The 20,793-nt window shown below is 32.3% G+C and overlaps 4 protein-coding genes across 6 annotated transcripts; 2 read left to right on the top strand and 2 right to left on the bottom strand.

The window, feature by feature from the left end:
- The first annotated feature begins 44 nt into the window (after positions 1-44).
- On the top strand, positions 45-4,198 carry LOC131672518 (transmembrane channel-like protein 7). Of its 2 annotated transcripts, none has more exons than XM_058949785.1 (5): positions 45-115; positions 454-771; positions 945-1,192; positions 1,298-1,972; positions 2,043-4,198. In XM_058949785.1, exons 2-5 carry the CDS (start codon positions 594-596, stop codon positions 3,261-3,263), a joined length of 2,322 nt encoding a protein of 773 aa, XP_058805768.1. In that variant the 5' UTR covers positions 45-115; positions 454-593; the 3' UTR covers positions 3,264-4,198. The 2 variants fall into 2 exon arrangements, with proteins under 2 accessions (XP_058805768.1, XP_058805767.1); XM_058949784.1 differs by having other exon boundaries at positions 60-302.
- Positions 4,199-4,282: 84 nt separating this feature from the next.
- LOC131672521 (ribonuclease H2 subunit C) lies at positions 4,283-5,176 on the bottom strand. The gene is made up of 3 exons (XM_058949790.1): positions 4,908-5,176; positions 4,516-4,748; positions 4,283-4,442 (listed from the first exon to the last, which is right to left on the bottom strand). Exons 1-3 carry the CDS (start codon positions 5,047-5,049, stop codon positions 4,410-4,412), a joined length of 408 nt encoding a protein of 135 aa, XP_058805773.1. The 5' UTR covers positions 5,050-5,176; the 3' UTR covers positions 4,283-4,409.
- Positions 5,177-5,267: 91 nt separating this feature from the next.
- On the top strand, positions 5,268-17,715 carry LOC131672519 (zinc finger protein ubi-d4 A-like). 2 transcript variants are annotated; one of them, XM_058949786.1, is made up of 9 exons: positions 5,268-5,693; positions 5,788-5,897; positions 6,299-6,541; positions 6,633-6,838; positions 6,916-6,985; positions 8,424-8,579; positions 11,490-12,236; positions 13,902-14,014; positions 14,507-17,715. In XM_058949786.1, the coding sequence occupies exons 1-9, from the start codon at positions 5,614-5,616 to the stop codon at positions 14,636-14,638; spliced, it is 1,857 nt and encodes a 618-aa protein (XP_058805769.1). In that variant the 5' UTR covers positions 5,268-5,613; the 3' UTR covers positions 14,639-17,715. The 2 variants fall into 2 exon arrangements, with proteins under 2 accessions (XP_058805769.1, XP_058805770.1); XM_058949787.1 differs by lacking the exon at positions 8,424-8,579.
- On the bottom strand, positions 14,510-20,323 carry LOC131672520 (iodotyrosine deiodinase 1). The gene is made up of 6 exons (XM_058949789.1): positions 19,770-20,323; positions 19,099-19,333; positions 18,698-18,919; positions 18,050-18,366; positions 17,730-17,977; positions 14,510-14,647 (listed from the first exon to the last, which is right to left on the bottom strand). Exons 2-5 carry the CDS (start codon positions 19,307-19,309, stop codon positions 17,792-17,794), a joined length of 936 nt encoding a protein of 311 aa, XP_058805772.1. The 5' UTR covers positions 19,310-19,333; positions 19,770-20,323; the 3' UTR covers positions 14,510-14,647; positions 17,730-17,791.
- Positions 20,324-20,793: the final 470 nt, after the last annotated feature.

Below are 20,793 nucleotides of genomic sequence, written 5' to 3' on the forward strand. Positions count from 1 at the left end.
TACATATATGTAATACTTTAGTTTTGACCAGCTTCAGAGAATCCGGAGATGTTGCAAAATGTGAAACTATTGGAAAAGCAAATGCTTACAATATATTTGCTTGGCAACTGACAACGTGAGCAGTTGAAAAAATTCATTTTTTATTATTCACGTACATAGATTTAGAAGTGTGAATTATTTAACGATCAATGTGCTATTATATGAGAATTTGACATTCAATTATTTTTTGAACAATTTAAAGCTTTATCCAAAGCTTGATCAGTATCTAAATATCATCTTCTGCACTGTGTAGCAACTTAAAGGTGTTAACATTATCTTTATCAATAGGAAGAATAACGCCAAGTTTCAATTGTTAATATTACAATACTCGATTGTTTTGAAACTTTAGACATACAGGTTATCGCGATTTTTATGTCACAAAAATAACAATTAATATGTGCATACTTTTTATAGCATACACTATAAGAAATCTGGTGATCTAGTTTCAACTATTTTGCTACTATGGATCTTGGTTGAAAAGGATAGATTCTAATAAAGCAAAGTGAAATATTTTTTTGAAAATATTCAAGCTGTAGAAACATTAAATAAACATAATGTCAGGGGGAGATAAAAAAAAGCGAGCAGGAGATCGTGCTCAGGGTTGGGATGATGCTGGTGCTGAGTTCTACCAAGAGAGTTATTCAGCTGCCATTGAAGCAGATTTGCAGCAAGTATTGCAAAGGGATCCATCACATATAGCTACTCTGTTACCCAGTAAAAAGTCACGCGTTGGTATGTATTACAAATCATAATCAATCTTTAATAAACTTGAATATGTAACTGGATATTTTTATATGCAAATGTTGGGTCTTATTTTTATAAATTTCAATTTTTTCATGTAAATTAAAAATTTATTTACTTAGAAACTTCAAATGACAAGGTTTCTTTCATTTTCTAATAATTAGCTACTACAACAAAGCGTGTCAGACATGAACCTCGGTCTACAATGAGGAGGCGCACAAGTACTCGCACAAGAGGTACAACCAATACAGCTAGGCGAATGTCTACAAATATTCAGGAATCAACAGTTTCTATGTTACCTGATTTATCTGAAAATCTGTCCAATGAAGAACGCACATGGGAAGAAATCATGCAGATTAAAGCTATGCCCATATGTATGGCTCAAAAAATACAATTGAAAAGACAATTACAGGTGCATTAAATTTTATTCAATAATAATAAAATTTTATTCAATAAATACTTTGTAACATTTTTTAACATAGTAAAAAATTAGCTCACTAATTTGAATATTATTTAGAATGCAACAAAACTTCGACTCCAAGGCTTTGACCAGTTGAAATGGCAACGTAGGAAAGCTTGGCAAACTTTTCGAATTAAGGCAAAAGAAACTTATTCAAAGATGGAACTTTGGAGTACTAGTATTAAGAAAATTGGTGGTAATTTTGGCATGGGCATAGTTGCTTATTTTTTATTCATCAAGTGGATCTTATTTATAAACCTTATTCTGTTTGCCATCATTATGGGTTTCCTTGTTCTTCCAACAATAATGTTGGAAGCACCTCAGAAAGAAATATGCAATCCATTCAATGATTCAGATACAAGTTGCTGCCCAGAATTATATTGGAATCGTTCACGAGAATTCAACACTATTGAAGATTTATTCCAAAGCAATAATTTATTTAAATACAGTTTATTATTTTATGGTGCATATTCTTCTTCTACCTACTATAATAAGGAAAAAACGTTTTATTATAATTTGCCATTAGCATACGCTGCTGTAATGATAGTTGTTTTCATGTTGAGCCTGTTAGCTATTATAAAGTCAGCAGCAAAAGGGTTTCGTGAAAGAGTTATTGAAAACGAAGGCCAATTTTATCAATACTGTAATTTAGTGTTTGGAGGATGGGATTACTGTATTGATAATGAAAAATCTTCCGAAACTAAGCATAAAGCTCTGTATAACGAAATTAAGGTAAAGTTAATTTTTTTATTAAAACATTTTATTTATAATAACTTTACTTTATCAATGTTTTTTTATTCAGATATTGTTGGAATCTGAAAGATTTGAAGAAGAACGACAAAATCGCACCCGAGAAGAAAAATTAAAATTATGCATGATTCGCTTATTTGTCAATGTTCTTGTTCTATTGATTCTCTGCTCCAGTGGAATTTTCATATATTACGTTATTAAGTTTTCCTTTGATCAAATTCATAATGACTCAGAAGTGGCTAAAGAACGTAATTTTGACGCATTTAATTTCGTTTCGTTCAACCAAATGTTTTTTGAGTTTCTGCCTTATGTCTGTATAGTGTTACTTAACATTGGCATTCCTGTTCTGTTTCGACATCTAGTTAGTCTTGAGAACTATAGTCCACCATTTGTCGTTAAACTTACTCTGTTTCGTACCGTATTTTTACGATTCGCATCTTTAAGTGTGTTACTTAGCAGTTTTTATATAAAAATAGTTAATAGTAACAATAATCTTGAATGCACAACGTCAATGCGTCCGCTGTGTTGGGAAACATTTGTAGGACAACAATTTTTAAAACTTTACATTACAGATTTTGTAGGACAAGTTTTTATGACATTTTTTATCAATTTTCCGAGATCGTTTATTGGAAAACGTTCAGAAAACAAATTTTTAGAATTTATAGGTCAACAAGAATTTGATTTGTCAAAGCATGTTTTGGATGTTGTTTACATGCAAACCGTTTGTTGGTTTGGTGCATTTTTTGCTCCTGCTTTGCCACTGTTTGCTGTAATAGGATCTTTTCTCCTGTTCTATGTGAAAAAATTTGCTTGTTTGGTAAATAGTAAACCTCCAAGTCAAATTTATAGAGCAACTAGATCTCAGTCATTATTCATGCTGATACTTTTAATTTCATTTTTGATGGTTTTGATTTCACTAGGCTATTCATTTGTCAAAATAAGACCTTCCAAAGCTTGTGGACCATTCAAAGGCCTTGACTCTGGATGGAATTTCGTTTCAGAGACATTTTTACAATTACCTCTGTGGATTCGACTTTGTTTATCGTTTATGTGTACAACCAGCTTCGGAATTCCCGCGTTCCTTCTACTTGTTTTATTATTGTATTATTATTATGCCGTATCAATGGCCAACAAAAACATGGTTACTGTTTTGAAAAATCAGCTGGTGTTAGAAGGACATGATAAGCAATTTTTGTTAAACAGACTGAGTGCTTTTATCAAGCAGCAACAAGAACAAAATAAGTATCATCAAGATCACAGCGAATTTACATAAATAGCGTTTTTTATATTCGTATTATTGATAGAATACATAATCTGTTTCTGAAATTATTTAATGAATGCACTTTAAACTTTTTATAACTAGTCATTTTTTAATAAGTAATTTTAAATAATGAAAAAACAAATTAAATGATAATAGACGTAAATTTATAGCTTAATTTTCTACTTTTCACTAAAACAAATTTTTTAGTGAAAATTCAGAATACTGAATATATTTCCGATTTCATGTAATAAAAGCATGAAATTAGTGGGTTTGAAAATGATAGCTAGGGTCTTTTTATAACCAATGAAATGCAAGTAGAATCATGAAAAGCTGTCTTTCTTTTCATTTTTTGAATAGATAAACATTACAATTTTTTTCAATACACTATTGATAATTCACAAGACTACGAAAAAATGAAGACTTATTATCTAAATAAGCGTATAACTGAATACAATAGATAAAATTACTAACAATAATAGCTGTTCACTTATTTGACTTGAGTGACAAACAAGATTATGCGCATTCCAAAGAAATGCATTTGATTTTACTTAAAATACCTCAGAAATATTGATTATTGCATCAATATTTCTATAATACATTCGTTTTTATATTTTAATTAAAAATAGAATTTTTATCCCTTAACTATAGCATTAAAGTATTAATTGTTTTAGTTTGCCAAGAAACTTTGTAATAAATTTTTTACCACTAGAGAGAAAATGTTGATGTATGTATAACTAGTATACGTATGTACTACTTTGAAAATTATATTTATTTCCAATTTTTTTTGTCTGTGCTGGTATTACTGTAGTCATTTGCGTTCTTACTACTTGTAAATATGTAGTACATTTACATATTTTATACAGAATCATAAAAAATTTCTAACTTTGCAAAAAACAATACTCTGTGAATTTTGCAATTAAATTTAAATTCCTATTTCATTAATCAGAAATAGTTTTCTCATTACAACTTATTAAATGTAAATTAAAATTATAATACACAATTTATCAAAATTATTCAAAAGACTAAAGGTGACGATTTTTATATAAATTTAAACTTTTATTGAAACTAGATTATTAAATATAATATAAATTGTTTTATTCTGCAATATAAAATTATATACAGTATATCTGTTTATCAAAGTGATGTTTAAACATTGGTTTATGCTACAATTTTTTCTTCTGTTGAATGTAGCTACAATAATATATACTTCAATAAATGATACTGGCTATATTAATTAAATTTATTGCTAATATAAAAAACTTACAGCTTCTGCTATGTCAATCCAATCTAATGCTGATATAAGAGTATCATTTTTTGTAGGCATCTTATCATAGTTCCAATAAGTAAACTTTGTAAAGGTTGCAGTTGCGTACATATTCTGCTCCATTTTGTCTATCTCTGGCTTATTATGTCCGTAAAATGTTACTCCTGTATATTGTTTTGGTACCTCAATCTTTGTTCCATAAAGAGGATAACCTCTGAAAGTTGATTGTAAATCTAAAATTACAGTAAATTTATTATAAATCTGCTAAGAAATACATTTGACATACAAATTGTACTCATTGATTTCTATTGTAATTTACAGAATTTGTTTGGGTGTTCCAATTTTTACATTTCCTAATAGAAATAATATATAAAATATTTTTGAAAACTTACATTTATCATCAATACTTTTGATATGTGGCTTGAAATATGTGTTGACATTGGCAGAATCATTACTATGAATTTTACAAGGCATCAAGTGTAATTCAGGACTTGAATTAACCATTGTATCTTTCTTTTTAATACACAAATGCATGATGATGATATCAATTAATTTTTTTCTTGACTTTTGAAGATTCGTTTAATTTGTTCAATAACCAGCTGCAAAACCATACGAAATATTTTCTGACAGTTCTAGCTTTCCGATTCCCGCTTTTTCTAGATATAAGGGCTATTTCACACAGCTTAACGGCTCATAGCTGTTTGACAGTTTTCTGTTTCTTTTCATGATGTCGGATATCCACTGTCCATGTAATATCGCCTGGCAGTCTGAAAATTTATATAAATCTTTCTAGTTACGCAGCAACAATTTAATATCGAGTAAGGAATCATTTATATAATTTACAGTCTCATTAATTATATATTTGACAAATTTATGAATGAAATGAATTTGATGTAAATTCAAATCGTTACCCCGTTAATGACGTTATATAACCGACAATACAAGCATATTGTTAATACGGTGCGTTCGCGTAGCCCGCATTGTTAGCATCGCTAACCAACACAATTACACAAGAGAAGCTCACGTATAGTTATATATATTGATATATATAGCGTTTGTCAGTTCGATGCTAGTCAGAATGCTAGTAGGCGGCACAAAATGACGGCTGTGTCTGCGCCTCCGAGTTGTAACTCAATAATACAAGTTGTTAATGAAGCAAATTTGAGTAAAATTGAAAGGTAAAGTACGAAAGAGAATTAGAAGTAACTTTTCTTTTCATTTAATTCGACTCTTGAAGGGATGTTTACGTTATAAGAGATTTCTCGTTTCTAGTTTTTTCAACGACTCAGCATATAGGGAAGCCATTGAAAACTCTTCTACCTACAATAGTCGACTATGCAGAGAACGCAGGTTACGGATGCCTTTTCTAGACTCCCAAACGGGTAAGTAGTTTTACAATGTTATTGTTTTTCGTTCAAGTTTAGCAGGTCGTATGTTTTCATATATTTCGAAAAAAATCGGAGTCACAAATTAGACCATCAATATTGTGTCTACAGTGATATGATACGGAGAAAAAATAATGCACATAAATTTTATTCATTTACTGTAGATTAAAAAAAGTTACACTGCTAATGAATTCTATCACCATTTTGTATCAACATTAATTTTTTCAATAAATAATTATTATTGCACTGTTTGTACTCACATATGTTCTTCGTCATAAAACTGTACTTAAGTAATTTATTGATTTCAAAATATTTTAATATGTACCTAAAAATATTTATATAATTGAATTAATACACGAAAGAAGCTTTGTATCATATTTAATTTGTTCATGTTGTAGGAGTTGCACAAAACCATTCAGCCTTGTTCATGTCTCCAAGAGAGCGTCTTCCAGGTTTACAACATGGCCAAATTTACACATATCCAAGCAAAAGATGGCGAAAAAAAAGAAGACAATACTTAATGAACTATCTTCATCCAAAACGCATGATTGCAAGAGGTGACTATGAAGATGGCATTGAATGTGTTGAAAACAATGGACCTGGAATTAATGACGATAGTAAAGATTCTTTAGGTTTGAAAGGTATTAATTTGATCAATCATGGTATGATTTTAGAAATAGGCAAATTATATTAAAAGCATACATTGATACAAATGCTGTTTATCATTTTCAGATGAGCACAGCAAAGATGCGTGGTTCTATGATGAATCAGATATGTTAGATATAGATCCATATGAAGAACCTGATCAAGATAGCGATTTTGATTATGAAGAAAGTTATAGCAGTAAACGGAAAAGAAGAAAACCAAGAGGAGGTGGCCATCATCCAGTTAGAAGTCATCCACCAGCTAGTGAAAGTCCAGCAGGAAAAAGAACAAAAGTAAAATTATTAACTTATTGTAAAAAATAAATATTATTTGAAACATGATTAAATTAATTATTATATTAATTGTTAAGGGTGGAGGTCGGGGTCGAAAAAAAATCAACTATGATGCCAGTGATTCAGATAAGCCGTTCGTTTGTGACCGTAAGTTTAACCATAGATACAACTACAAATGACAACTTCCTCTTATTTTTCAACAATTATTATTACTGCTCCGTACATTTAAACGAATGCAACCAAGCTGCAAACACTGTGTCAAAGGATTTTATTTTGTTAAAAGTAATATATAAATTATATAATTTTTGCTTTGTTTAGAATATTAAATTTGAAAATTTTAAGAAACAAAAAAATAATGAAAAAGAATAGAAAATGCACAAAAGAGTTATAAAATACTGTTGTGGATTGTATAGAATAGTTTTAAAGTAAAAGGCGACGCAAGTAAATTGAATAATATATACTACTACTTTGTTCACGATATTATTTATCTAATATGTCTAAAACAATTTCAAAATATTAAAAATATATGAGTTGTTTCTATAGTTACAATTTTTATTACTTAACTCAAAATGTTAGCCACAAGAAGCTTTTTTCTTCATTATAAGAGGAAAATTTCCATTCAAGCTTAGTCTGCTTGAAAATATTTGTGACAAACCGTACTTGATCATGCCAGTTATTGAAGTAGATAAATAATCATTAGAAATAGTCGATTTTAAAAGAAAGTCAAAAATACATATATACTCGTATATATATTTTCATATATACACGTATATATACTTATTTTTAAGATTATTTCGAATGTGCCTGTTATAAATTTACTCATAACGCTCTTGCCCAAAGTTAGAAATAGAAACCAAAGGTATTTCATAGATAAGTATTATACTATTCTTCTGATGATTTGATTCAACCTAACCTACTAATAGAAATTGAGCGTTACAAATAAATATGAGATACCTCTGGAAACGTTTGATACACACAATAACCTCATAGATAATTTGCAGAAAGCAAGATTGTTATTTACTTGGCTCACCTTTGTAGCGAGCAAATTTTAATGTAGGTGTAATAGCCTTGCATTATATTATTAGTTTTGCTTTTGGGCTGGAAAACCCTTTCACTGCTTGTTAAACACATAGACTGATAGATGGCTAGGGATGTGTTTTAGTGCGGACGGTGTGCAAGTGCTTTCCAAAGAAATCCAATACCTTTATAAATGTAAGAGACTTTCAGAGCTCTTACTACTCTTTGACAAACTCTTTCACCATTAGATGGAAAAGATATACGTACTAACAGGTTTAGAAAAGTAGATTGTTTGGTTTTAGTAATTTATAGTAATACTTTGAAGTCTCTTACAGTAACTTGTATTTCTTTATTTCCTAGTAATCAAACATATCTCATAGAACTCCAATATTTTCCTATAGATCTATTTTGTGTTGTTTTCTTGTGGAAAGTGGGGTAAAATAACAGATACCTCTCAAATAGAAAAAAGAGAAATAAACAAGAGAAATGAATAGATTGTTGGCAAAATAGAAAAAAAAAATTAGAACTAGGTGGTTTGCGGGAAAACAAGTACTTTGCACTTTTGCAGTATGCAGCGCACGGTATAAAACCAGACCTGGTCTGGTCTACCATTACGGTCATTCCCACTCTACTTCCTCCGGCGATCCTGCTAAGGAACTAAGTCCCAGTCCCGCCGATGTTGAATCTCGGAGCGTAGCAGACGCAGTTGCTTCGGACCAAGCAGGTTGGAGCTACAAAAAGAAATAAGCTCAGTTTTTTCTTTCTTGAAAGCAGAACGCTCCATCTATGAATATATTCTCGTTATTTTTCTTTGTTATCACTTTATTCATTCTTAATAATTCTTCACTTTTTTCATTGTCAATAATTACTTACTCCTTATATTCACTTGCATTTTATATCGCATCTCCGTATAAACCTTTTCTCAATTTGTTGTCACGTTGATTTCGATATGTTCGACGTGAATTTATATCTACTCACGCGCTCTTTGTTTAGACAACCCATTTTTACATTATCACAGAATCATTACATGACATACACATACAAACGTACGCAGAACATGTACACACCCACACACACACACACACACACACACTTATATATTTATTTTAGAATCAGCATCTGTATTGCAAACCGTGTTAATTATTTTTCATGTGATTTCTGCCATCGGTTCAGTTCCAGGTAGAACATTTTTTTATGCGAAACTGATGTTGGTCGCATTTCCACGGTATTGTTATTATTATAACGCAAATTGATATAGATTGCCATTTTCAACACGATGCTTCGTTGTTCAAGCAAGTGCTATTTTTAATTAATTAAATCTTTATTCCAAGTCGTTCATATTATAATTTATTGACATGCCAACTTGGATTGTACAGCAAAATTATTACTAATCTTGGCGAATCAGAGTCAAGCTTTCCCTGTTTTCAAAAGACATTTCACAAAAGTTGATAAATCATTATTTGACAGTAATTCAGGTACTCGTGTCTACATCCAGCGTTATTACTTCTTCAAAATATAAGACCTCTAAGGTGATCGAGCATTTTATTGTGAATTGATTTTTTAAACGTCACTTCGTCTTTCAAAAACACGAAATAATTGTAATGTTCTTAAATACGAGTTCTACATTACCCTTACGGTTACAAATAAAGGAGCTATTGATGACCCGAGACAATTGTTATACCATATTTTTCAGTTTATATATATTTTTGATTGCGTTGTAATAATATAATTTAGGAGAAAGAATTCTAGCACACACCTAACACAGTTTGCAATAGCATGGTGAATTTGTATTTGTTCGCACCTGATTCACGTTTTATGAACAATTTATAAAATAATTTAAAATCAGCCACTCGATCCTCGTTCGTTATCTCAGTTGTCTAACAAAATTTACACGTTCATTATTATTAACTCTGCGAGTGTTTGATGTGTGAGTGTATACTTTTATTACAAAAAAGTCTTGATTCACATTCAATCCGTGCATGATGTATTTTGCTTTCAATCGATCGATTCTAAAGAAAATTGTTTGCTTGAGCAAAGCAAACTAAACCTACCAAATGTTATGCATTCATATATATTTTTTCAATTATCAAACTAGTCATTATATATTTTGATGCAAAGTATAGCAAATACAGACTATAGAGAAGTTTGAGATTTCTATTTTGAATTATGCTTGTGTGTCTGTGTATGTGTTTTGTAAGATGTTTTCAACCAAGAGTTTAGATTTTTTTGGTGCTGGATTATATTACCAAACGTGCATGCTTTAGAAAAGTATTCAAATATGTTTCTCTTTTCCCGTGTGTTGTTATGAAAATACTATTAATTTTACAATGTAAATTCTTGTTATTTGATTGAATTATTAAAAAAGTCAGTAAAGGCATGAAAATCTAGTATTTTTAACGTATGTAGAAAAATATTTGGTGCTGGAATCATCACTGTAGCATCTTATTTATCATAATTTCAAATTTTCATAAGTATTTCTCTTTTCCTCACGTATATGCAAATATATATATATATATATATATATATATAGAGCAACCTTCGCAAGATTGTTTCAATTTTTTTATCAATCAACGTATGGAGTATTGTTAAAATTATTTTGGTTTCACCAACATCACGGTAAATATGCAATATTTTTAGTTTTTGAAGTACTGCATTTGTGTACTTATATTCACATTATTTACAAGTATTTGTTTTATAAATTTACTGACCTCTACATAATACAGTTATTCGAACGATGTTCGACATTCAAAGTTTAATACAAAAATTATGGAAAAATTGTACATTTCGAATCCCAATAATAGCATTTCTATGTGCGTGTGACGTCTACGGATATTTTATTGATTTTTTTTCGAAATTATATAGTTTCGAAATCTTGACAAAAAAAGGAAAACAATTTAAAAGTCGGAACAGAGAAGTTGAGTACAATGAAACGTATACTGGAGATGATTAAACTTCATTTTTCTACTGATTCTTGACAGACCCTCGTGTCACTTGTACAGTAAATTTGATAGTAAGAGCGAGAATCGGTAAACTATAAATAAATCTAGTGGGGTGATCGATCTTACGAGGCAGTAAATAAAAAAAAGGGTTTTAGACGTCGGATGGACGGTCGAAGCATGTCACTGTTTTTAGAAACACGCAACGAAAAAGATCTTGCGAGTGTTCGATGAGAAAAGAAGCCAAATTTCGTGAAGTTTCGAATCGACGTGAATTGCACGGACGATCGAGTCGAAATTGCATAGAGAAAACGCGAGGAAGAGAAAAATGCCCATAAAACATGAGTGCATGCAAAAGTAGCGTTAACAGTGGCGAGCATAAGCGCACATCTTGGTTTTCGTTGCTGCGTGTGCCTGGTGTTCCGCTTAGCGTTGAGGATGTTTAGAAGTAAAGAGCTTGCCAAAGAGAGAGAGAGAGAGAGAGAGAGAGAGAGAGAGAGAGAGAGAGAGAGAGAGAAAGCGAAAGAAAGCGAGAGAGAGAGAGAGAGAGAGAGAGAGAGAGAGAGAATTGCAAAGTAACGTAAAAGCGAGAGAGAGAAAGAGAGAGAAAGAGAGAGAGAGAGATTTGCAAAGAGAGACGCGGGCGTTGGTATCTAAGCGCAACTTGTGGGTATGTGGTCGGTTTATGTGTGTATCAGGTGGTACGCGCCGGGGTCGCCAGAGCACTGCCTCCTCGAGCACCTCGAGCCCCTCGGCAGCGGCTGCCCCCTCTATACCCGGTGGCGGCTCGAGCTCAAGCGGCGGCGGCGGCGGCAGCAGCGGCGCCGGTGGCTGCGCGCAGAGCGCCGCTCTTGCCGGCGCCGGCGCCGGCAACGGCGGCGACGCCGGCAGCCACTGCGCCGCGGGCGTCGGCCCGCCACCGGCCGGGCCGCCGGCGCAGCACCAGCAGCCCGCGCCGGCCCCGCCGCCACCCCCGCAGCCGCAGGCCCCCCAGCAACAGAAGCTGCCGGCCGAGCCGAGCTGCGCCGCTCCAGCCTCACCTACTGTCTCAGCTCTCGGCAGCAACAGCGCCAGCCTGGGCCCGGGCCTGCCTTCTGCCGCGGCGCCGCCTCCTCCCAAAGACGAGCTCCTGCTCGCCGACTCTCTCCTCGCCGCCGCCGCGCAGGCCGGCCCCAAGCCGCCGCTCGACCCGCAGCAGCAGCAGCAGCAGCAGCACCCGCACCAGCACCAGCACCAGCAGCCGCAGTTGCAGATCCAGCAGCAGCAGCCGCCGCCCACGCAGCACCACCTCGGCAACCAGCACCACGCCGGCGGCATGGACGGCAAGAAGAACAAGACCGTCAACCCCTCGCCCTACTGCGACTTTTGCCTCGGTGACGCGCGCGAAAACAAGAAGACCGGCGGCTCCGAGGAGCTCGTCTCCTGCAGCGACTGCGGACGATCAGGTAAGCAGCGCCCGCGGCAGCGTCCAGCCGACGGCCCGCCGGCGCGCCACTACGGCTACCGCCATAACAAAGCCAACGCTCTTGCCAACTCTGTCTAACCGCCGAGTCGTCTGCCCCTTCTGTCCTTTGCGTCCCCGTCTCGGTTTTCCAGCCGCCTCTGTCCAGCGCCTATGTAATGCGCCCCCGACGTCCAGGCGACTCGCGTTTCCGCTGTTCGCGGAAAATCCGCGCCAATCCTCTCGCGAAGTCCATTCACAAAAGGGAACGGAATCTAGCTGCCACCACGATTGTCATATCTGGAGCTACGATCCTTATCGCGATTGATGATGCAACGATGCAGACTTTACTTTTTCAAATGCAATAGCTCTTTTTCGGAACGTACATGTTGTTGTGGTTCGATGAGTTTTTTATACGTTGCAAAATTAGATTTAAAAAAACAACTTGTGATATAAATATGCGATTACGCATTTCAAGAAGACTAAGGCGTTGCTTGCCATACCTAAGCTAACTTTCGTTAAAAAAACTTGCAATTGCGTTATATCTTATATCTATAGGAAAATATCTATTCGTTTTTCAAAATTGTTGTATAATATTTGTGTAGATAATGTTTCCTTGACAAAATTGAATTCATAAAATCGATGATCGGTGAGCCATTTATATTACAGTTTTGTTCGAAATATCATCGTTTTTTAATTCTAGGTAACAGACAATTTGTCAGGATCAAATTCTGTGAATGCAACTGTTCAAAATATTGTAATCAAACAATAATGCCATGATAAAAGTCAGTTTATCGTGTAAATTAGATGTAAAAAAGGCTAGAAATCAAAAGTCAGAATTGATTCTAAATCGTACAATTTTCCAACTGCAAAGATACGGAAAATCGGAATATATTTTCCGATATTAAACGTAGACTGAAGTGCTTAAAAGTAACTTGAGTTCCTGAGTTCTGACTTCAGATTCGGTTGCACTAAGAGAAAATGTATACTTATACTATTGTAACCCCTATGGCATAGAGATTTTTTTTTATTGTTTTTTCTCATAAGCTCATGTTGTCATATATTTGAAAGTTTGTTTGTACGAGTGTGTTCAATGGGTAATAAGGCCTTTTTGCGGTAACTTTCTGTATCCAGATTATGTAAATTTAAAATGAATAGAGAATGATAGTGTGCTGAATACGATATTTATATTGTGCTACGTAAGAAATCAAGTGAACTAATTTCAAGGTACGCCTTGTTACATTCAACTATTGAATGAAATGCTATTATTAAATTTAATTAATAAATGCTCGTAGTATAAAAAGTTGAAAATAAATTGAAAACAACTGAAGGAAATAAAATATTTGTCAGTTGAAGAATTCAAAGATAGCTTGTTGTATTTTTTTTGGACGTTTAGTGCTGAGGAAAGGTGAAAGTTTAACAAGCGTAATAACTTTAATTTTGTTTAATATAAATTTTAAACATTTACAAAAGTACCTCTTTAGGTTATACTACCATAAATGTAGTTTAAACACACTTGATAAATTTATAATAAACTTATAAACCACACATTAGTAAATAGCATAGAGTTCACTATTCTTCGGCACAAGATAAATGTCCTGAGCGCCTTACTTCTCTAATCTCCTAATCCTTTCCTTACACTGACATAAACTCTCGTAACATTTTTTAGGACATCCCACGTGTTTACAATTTACTGCAAACATGATAGTATCTGTGCGAAAGTACAGGTGGCAATGCATCGAATGTAAATGCTGCTCTATTTGTGGAACCTCCGACAATGATGTAAGTGAACTATTTTGTTTAAACAACGGTTTTGTTTAGTAAAATCTATTTCGTTAACTAAACTTAGATTAAAGTAAAATTTATTAATCTCTTGATACATTCACTACTAATTCTATGATACTTCAAGTAAACGTAGTTTGTATGATATAACAAATCTTTAGAAAATTTTGTACAATTCTTTTCTCGGTAGGACTATAAACCTTCGTCGTTAAAATAGTTCAAACTTTTTATTTGCACACATTTAACAAAATACAGGATTATTTTATAAGAGCGAGTATTCTTACTGAACATGTTATTACGTTTCTATTCTTCTATTAGATATTACATCTTTCAATTTTTTTATTTCTATCTGCTCAACTATTTCTATTTACTGAATGAACTATAAATGTAGACAAACTTATTATTTCAAATAATTTTATTTTCCAAGTCTTCATTGATATTTTCTAGACTTATTTTAATATATGGATTATTTTATTTCAATCCTTTGATCAGGACCAGCTATTATTCTGCGACGACTGTGATCGAGGTTACCACATGTATTGTCTTGCCCCACCACTAACTTCACCTCCTGAAGGATCCTGGTCTTGTCGTCTTTGCATAGCTGAATTTCACCAGCGCCATTGAAAAGAAAACCTGTTATTACGTAAAAATAACGAATTAACTGCTAAAAAAGTTGACAGTGAATGCTATACGTGTGCGTTAAAATAAATGTGTTTAAAAATCTCCTAACTTTTTTTTTGTTAGGTGGTCTTAACATCTTGCCAACAAAAATTATATTTATTAATGCAAGAGTACATTCAAATCTAAACAACGAAAACAAATAATGTCAGAAAGTTATAGACATGAGTATAATGAAATAACGAAAATGATTTTTAACGTGTTATTAATATATTCATTTAATAAATTCATCTTTGTTATAATTATCAGCAGAAAATGAAAACAATTTACTATTTTCCAAAATTCATAGCTAAACATGCGTTTATTTTTAAACTAATTTAAATAAAATAATCCCACTCGAATTTCGTAATGCTTTCAATAGTTTTACATTACTAATAATAGTCTGCTAAAGTTAAAAAATATAAAAAAATGTTACAAAGTTGTACTGCACAATTGAAATGTTTTTATCCCTTGAAAACTACTGTTAACTTTAAATTTGCGTGCTGACGATACCTCAACTCTCGCCGTTATATCAACGAATAAGTTTAGCTTTACTTTAATGGCTCAGCTCAAGTCTCATCACAGTTTTGTTGTATTACTTATAATTTTAATTTTTTAAACTTATCAATATTTCATTGTAAATACATTATTTCTTCATATATCATGCATACACTAACGTTGCCAAATTTATCATAAGTTTCATAAATAGAGTATTAATTAAATAACTGAGATACGCAGTAATGATTTCATGAAATACTTGAACTACCAATTAAAATATATAGATTTTATCTATGGCCACAAGATGTTATATCTAAGAGAAACTGGTCACTTTCAGACGTGATTGTTATTTGACTAACATTTTTTATTAATGTCACTTTGTCTTATTAAAAAATAATATACAAATAGGCTTCAAAACTCTATAAACAGAATTTCGTTGTTATAAGGCAGCTGTCTTTGTTGACTCTTCCTATTTCAAAAAAATAGATAAAAACGAAATCTGACACTTCTTCTACTAGTCTTTAACAATTATATAATCTGCTATTACATATATATTTTTATTTAATAAATATGTCATCAGAGATTAGAGAGGGAATTGCTAACGGTATGCTCGGCCGTGTACCTTCTAAAGTCTGTTGTAACCATCAGTATGTACTAGTTGAAAAAAATATCATAAATTTATCATTGTGCAGTTGGCAATCTTATGACCTCCATTTCTTTTAATAATTATATAATAATGTATACATAGAGTATAAATATTTTTTCTATATTTTAAGATGTGTTTCTATAGATAGTATAAGATATTCTTAGACTTAGAAGAGTGGAATACCTAATTAAACCACGAATTCGATCAAAATGAGTAACTCAAATTAAAATTCAATCTCATCTATAAATATATTTATTATAGTCAATTTGTACTTTACCCATATCTGTCACATTTATTTAATTAAATTGAATAATTTATTTAAATATTAACTGAGTTATGCAGACGTATTTGATCGAGATTGACAGTATTTGTTATTTATCTAACCATAGTTCTTGTTTCAATTTAGTATTGCATATCAAATAAATCGATGAAATATTATATAATAATAAAAAAATACTAATATGTAGAATTCGTGTTTGGATTTTTTAGAAAAGTTAAATCATTTATTAAACAAATTTTGACATAATCCGAGTATTCTATTATATCAAGAATCATTGATTCAAATTTCTTCTTATTTGTTTTGGTTTTTCAGATAATGATCTATTCATTATGCAGGTGCATAAGTTTAAATAACAATTTACTCGTGAAGTCCATAATTCATTCATATAATTGTTTATAAAAAATTGACTCAAATTGGTTTAAAAATGTACTGATAAAATAATTTGAATATTAAAAAGAACTTGTTATTTTATCTTAATGATTCATGAAATTACATTATCTGCTAATAGTTTACGGATGGAACACAAGAGTAGTATAAACATTTTAATGTGAAAATCGAGTTATTATTCGCTAATAAAATGGTTTCGCGTTTATAACCAGAAAAATGTAAGTTTCTTAATTAATTATCTGAGATGTTAAATTTCAAAGAAAAACGACAGAATAATATGCAAACGAACATTATTGCTACGTCAAGAAGTGACATTTGTACAAATTTTACCAGTAAATCTAGAAAAGGCCATAGTTAAAGTCATAACAAATCATGAATTCATAGACACTGATTAAGAAAATTTTAATCATTTTGCTTGAGATCAGATTATTGTGTATGTCGCTAATTCGTATGTTGCGTACATAATTAATTTTTTACACATTATATACTTTTGTGATACTTGGAAGCATCATTTTGCGTACCAACATAATTTTAAAAACTGCAGATGTCTTAAGATTGCAATAAACAGATATACAAAATGTTTCATTTATAGTAATTAAATGCGCCCATGCTTTTTTTTTGTCTTAAAAATTAAAAAAAAGTTGAGTATATGTATGTACTTAAAAAAATTTTTACTATTTTTATATTTACTATACTGTAATACTTTATAATTTTTATTTTACATTGTGGAAGTAAAGATTGTTGAAACGCTACGCCATTGTTATTTCAACAATTCAAAATAATTAAGATTTTACGTATGCCCGTTTACTGATGTCCATATTCTTGAACTTTTTTATTGAATAATCTTTGCTTGTTTTTCCATTGTGCGATTTGATGCCCTGAATAATGAATTGTATAATATTATAAAAAGCCCACGGATATGATAATTATAATATTTTTAAAATCATGAAACTAACGAGCTGTACATTGCAGTCGTAAAGTAAAGTACATAAAAGTACTGTCTGAATTCAACGTAGTTAAATGTAATAAAGATTTGTAAATGAGAAGACATGAATAATTGCACGATTATGATAGTACAAGCAAAGTATGTAATGTGTCGTCTGATGGATGAATTGCCGTTGATTTTTATACCTTATGTTTCACTGATGTCGCTTGATGTAATTTATATGTTTAATATTAAGATTTTTGTATGTAAAATGAAATAAATAAAAGTTTAAGAAACTAATAACAAAATAGTTACTTGACACCTGAATTTATAGAATCAAAATATTTTTAAGTTGCAAGCGTAACGACGTAGTTTGTGAAGTTTTCATTCAAATTCGACAAGAATATCATCAAGATCTTTTCTATGAAGATCTGGAACTGTTGCATTTTTGTCTGGGTAGCCAACGGGAAGTAGTAAAACAAGCTTCTCGTTCGCAGGTCGAGACAATAAGATTCGTAAAGCTGGCCCGCAATTTAACGGTGTTGATGTCAATGTTACCAGGCCAGCATACTATTTATAAAAAATATCTTCAATTGAGTAAATGAAAATACACATAATACAAACCACTAGCGTTCGACATACCTGAATTGCAGTAATGAGGATGCCACAGGCAATAGCAACGCTCATTTCTTTATAGTAGTGTACTTTACGTTTTCCATTGAGAAGGTATCCGTAATCTTGCTTAAATACAAGAATCAGGTAAGGTGCATCTGTTAAATATTCTTTGTGCCAGTCGGTTCTCAAGGGTTTCAAATCGCTCGTCCACTTCTTACCCATACGTTTCGTATAGTTGATTTCTTCTTCGTGCTCTACAATTTCACGAATCTCTTGTTTTATTGTTGGATTAGAAACAACTACGAATGTCCATGGCTCTGTGTGTGCTCCACTTGGCGATGTACCTAACAATTATGTATTTTATAATTTTTCTGATCATACACTTTCGCAGATATAAATATAAGATGATAAAATTAATACGAAATTCGTGTCGTAACGATGTCAATCCACACATATGACAAACCATTATATGTAAATCTAAGTCAAAGTTAATCTCGTTCGTGTCAACGAAATTTACCTAAATGAGTATAACTTGAGAAAGTACTCGTGAATATTTGAATATTAGAATCACTATTGTGTAAATTCGGTTAACAAAAATGGTTGAAAGATGATAAATAGGGAATATAGAAACAAACTTACAAGGGATATAACACGAATTTTAGTGATGTAACTTACCAGCAGCTTTTATGATATTTCGAATAACCTCTTTCGAGACTGGGTCGCTACTAAAGAAGCGTATTGTACGCCGAGCATTGACGATCTCGTAAAACTCATGGGATTTTCGACACATTTCCATTTCAGATGGACGCGTGTATGTAAATGCGACATGTTCCAGATCGGCCGGCAGGTACGGTTTGTCCCCGTCATCTTCCGATAATTCTCGATATTTATCAAAGTCTGCTTGAAACAAGATATACTATTATTCGCTTTTCTTATTTTAGGTGTTGTTAAAAATAGTGACGTTATTGCTACATTAGTAAAGCACGGTAAACTAACTCTAGTCGTTTAATATGATTAAGCTATTTTTCAAAAAGACCGCAAGTTACATAATGATGCAACTTAGTATGAAGACTTGCCTTCGTCGGGTTTCAATTCGTTCGACGAGTAATTCTCGTTGCCGTTAGCGACAATTCGCTTGTTGGCATTGTCTGATTCTTTCTTTCGCCATGAGTCCCACAACAAATTAATCAAGATGACAAGTATTAAAGTTGTTAATACGTAATGACCATAATTGGCAAAGAATTTAAAAGGTGGAGCGTGTTGTATGAAAAAATCTCTGTATTCCATTATAGCCCACTAAAAGAAATCGACCTAACAAAAACCTTGACTGTTGAACAAATTACAATTTATTTATTGCTATGCAACTTATCGTAGTGGTAATTGGTTGTGTTTTTGTTTTGATTGATGTTTATTCGTTTATGTCATGTAAAAAAAAGCTGCATTCCAGATGACATCGTAAAAAAGTAATGTAAATTCATTTTTACCGGTAAATAAAAAACGTGTCGCTTTCTATATTACACATTTTAAGATAGTTGACGAATATTTATATTAGACCAGTGGAAACATCGAAACTGGTTATGTGAATTATTGCAGTCGATTTTTCTTAATTTTTATAAGATCGTATATACTTTTATCAAAAAAGCACGCATGCGATAGATAGCAATTATTTACATACTATTCGAATTTTTCAAGCAAGTTGGAAAATCTTGTAAATATGTTCGTAATTTAATGAAAAATTACCACATACTTTGTTAAGTTATCCCGCAGGAAGGTCAATTTGGCTATAGAGAAAAGTTAAATTAATCACTCTGACATAAGCTATTAATTTTTATAGATATTTTTGATAACTTTTGCACACATCAATTGACCAAAATAATTTTGTATGACGCTTAAGTATGTTTTAAATTATATTTTCCAGTGTTAGCTTTGATATATCTGAATAAACGTAAAAGGAATGTGCAATCTTCTTACCGCATGGAGCTCTAACGCTTAACTGAGATTTTTTATAGTTTTGTAGGACGACTTTTCTCTTATCTTCGTTTCACGCGCGAGTCATCTCTAGATGATGTTTTTCCACGTCTTCGACATAATATGTCGCGATAGTATATTTTGATGCGGCCACAATGATAAGCCGGAGATTGACACGATTCCCGGAATCATCGGAGTGGTAGGTAAATGAAAATTGGCATTTTATTGTTCGCGAAAATCTGAAATTGCGCAATCAAACAAACTTAATACACAATGACAGGCATTCTGTTACGTACTTGCTAGTTCAGCGAATGTAATTCCAAGCGAAAAGACAGTCATGTTCCATTTTACTACAATATACTTAGATTAGGTAAAGAACTAGGATTTTCTATTGATTTCTGATAGCTCAAATGAAATAAAAACTGTTGAACTAAAATATAAACAATGATGACCTCCGTAGAATTTTAATCAATCGATTTTCGAGATTACTGAAAAACCTTGTCTTTTGGTGCCATATTTCTGTTATCGTTTAAGTCAATAAGTGATCAGTCTTGCAAAACATCGATCATTATGATTAATTAATCAAAACATGAGCGTACTGGGCGTAAAACATTTAAAAATTGTATTGTAGAAAAACTCTGTTTAGAAATAAATCACCATTTTGGTGATCATTTTGGTGATTGTAACAAGATGCAGATTATTAATACTCTCGTACAGATTTTATTTTTTATACATTAAAATGTAAATGCAAGGATAATTTATCGGCTTTACTTAATATCCTCCTACAAACTGATTGTTTGCAG

Source organism: Phymastichus coffea, unplaced genomic scaffold (genome assembly GCF_024137745.1).
Source record: "Phymastichus coffea isolate CEN01 unplaced genomic scaffold, Cenicafe_Pcof_1.1 PCOF00152, whole genome shotgun sequence".
NCBI classification, from domain to species: domain Eukaryota; kingdom Metazoa; phylum Arthropoda; class Insecta; order Hymenoptera; family Eulophidae; genus Phymastichus; species Phymastichus coffea.

Bases quoted from the DNA above. Each gene is read 5' to 3' on its own strand.
- LOC131672518 (XM_058949785.1), top strand. From the start codon at position 594: ATGTCAGGGGGAGATAAAAAAAAGCGAGCAGGAGATCGTGCTCAGGGT. The intron at 772-944 runs GTATGTATTACA...TCTAATAATTAG, and splicing joins CAGTAAAAAGTCACGCGTTG to CTACTACAACAAAGCGTGTC. The intron at 1,973-2,042 runs GTAAAGTTAATT...TTTTTTATTCAG, and splicing joins CTCTGTATAACGAAATTAAG to ATATTGTTGGAATCTGAAAG.
- LOC131672521 (XM_058949790.1), bottom strand. From the start codon at position 5,049: ATGCATTTGTGTATTAAAAAGAAAGATACAATGGTTAATTCAAGTCCT. The intron at 4,749-4,907 runs GTAAGTTTTCAA...CTGTAATTTTAG, and splicing joins CAAAAGTATTGATGATAAAT to ATTTACAATCAACTTTCAGA. The intron at 4,443-4,515 runs GTAAGTTTTTTA...ATATTATTGTAG, and splicing joins GGATTGACATAGCAGAAGCT to CTACATTCAACAGAAGAAAA.
- LOC131672519 (XM_058949786.1), top strand. From the start codon at position 5,614: ATGACGGCTGTGTCTGCGCCTCCGAGTTGTAACTCAATAATACAAGTT. The intron at 8,580-11,489 runs GTTGGAGCTACA...TGTGTGTATCAG, and splicing joins AGTTGCTTCGGACCAAGCAG to GTGGTACGCGCCGGGGTCGC. The intron at 14,015-14,506 runs GTAAGTGAACTA...TCCTTTGATCAG, and splicing joins GTGGAACCTCCGACAATGAT to GACCAGCTATTATTCTGCGA.
- LOC131672520 (XM_058949789.1), bottom strand. From the start codon at position 19,309: ATGGAATACAGAGATTTTTTCATACAACACGCTCCACCTTTTAAATTC. The intron at 18,367-18,697 runs GTAAGTTACATC...CATAATTGTTAG, and splicing joins AAATATCATAAAAGCTGCTG to GTACATCGCCAAGTGGAGCA. The intron at 17,978-18,049 runs GTATGTCGAACG...TTTTATAAATAG, and splicing joins TCCTCATTACTGCAATTCAG to TATGCTGGCCTGGTAACATT.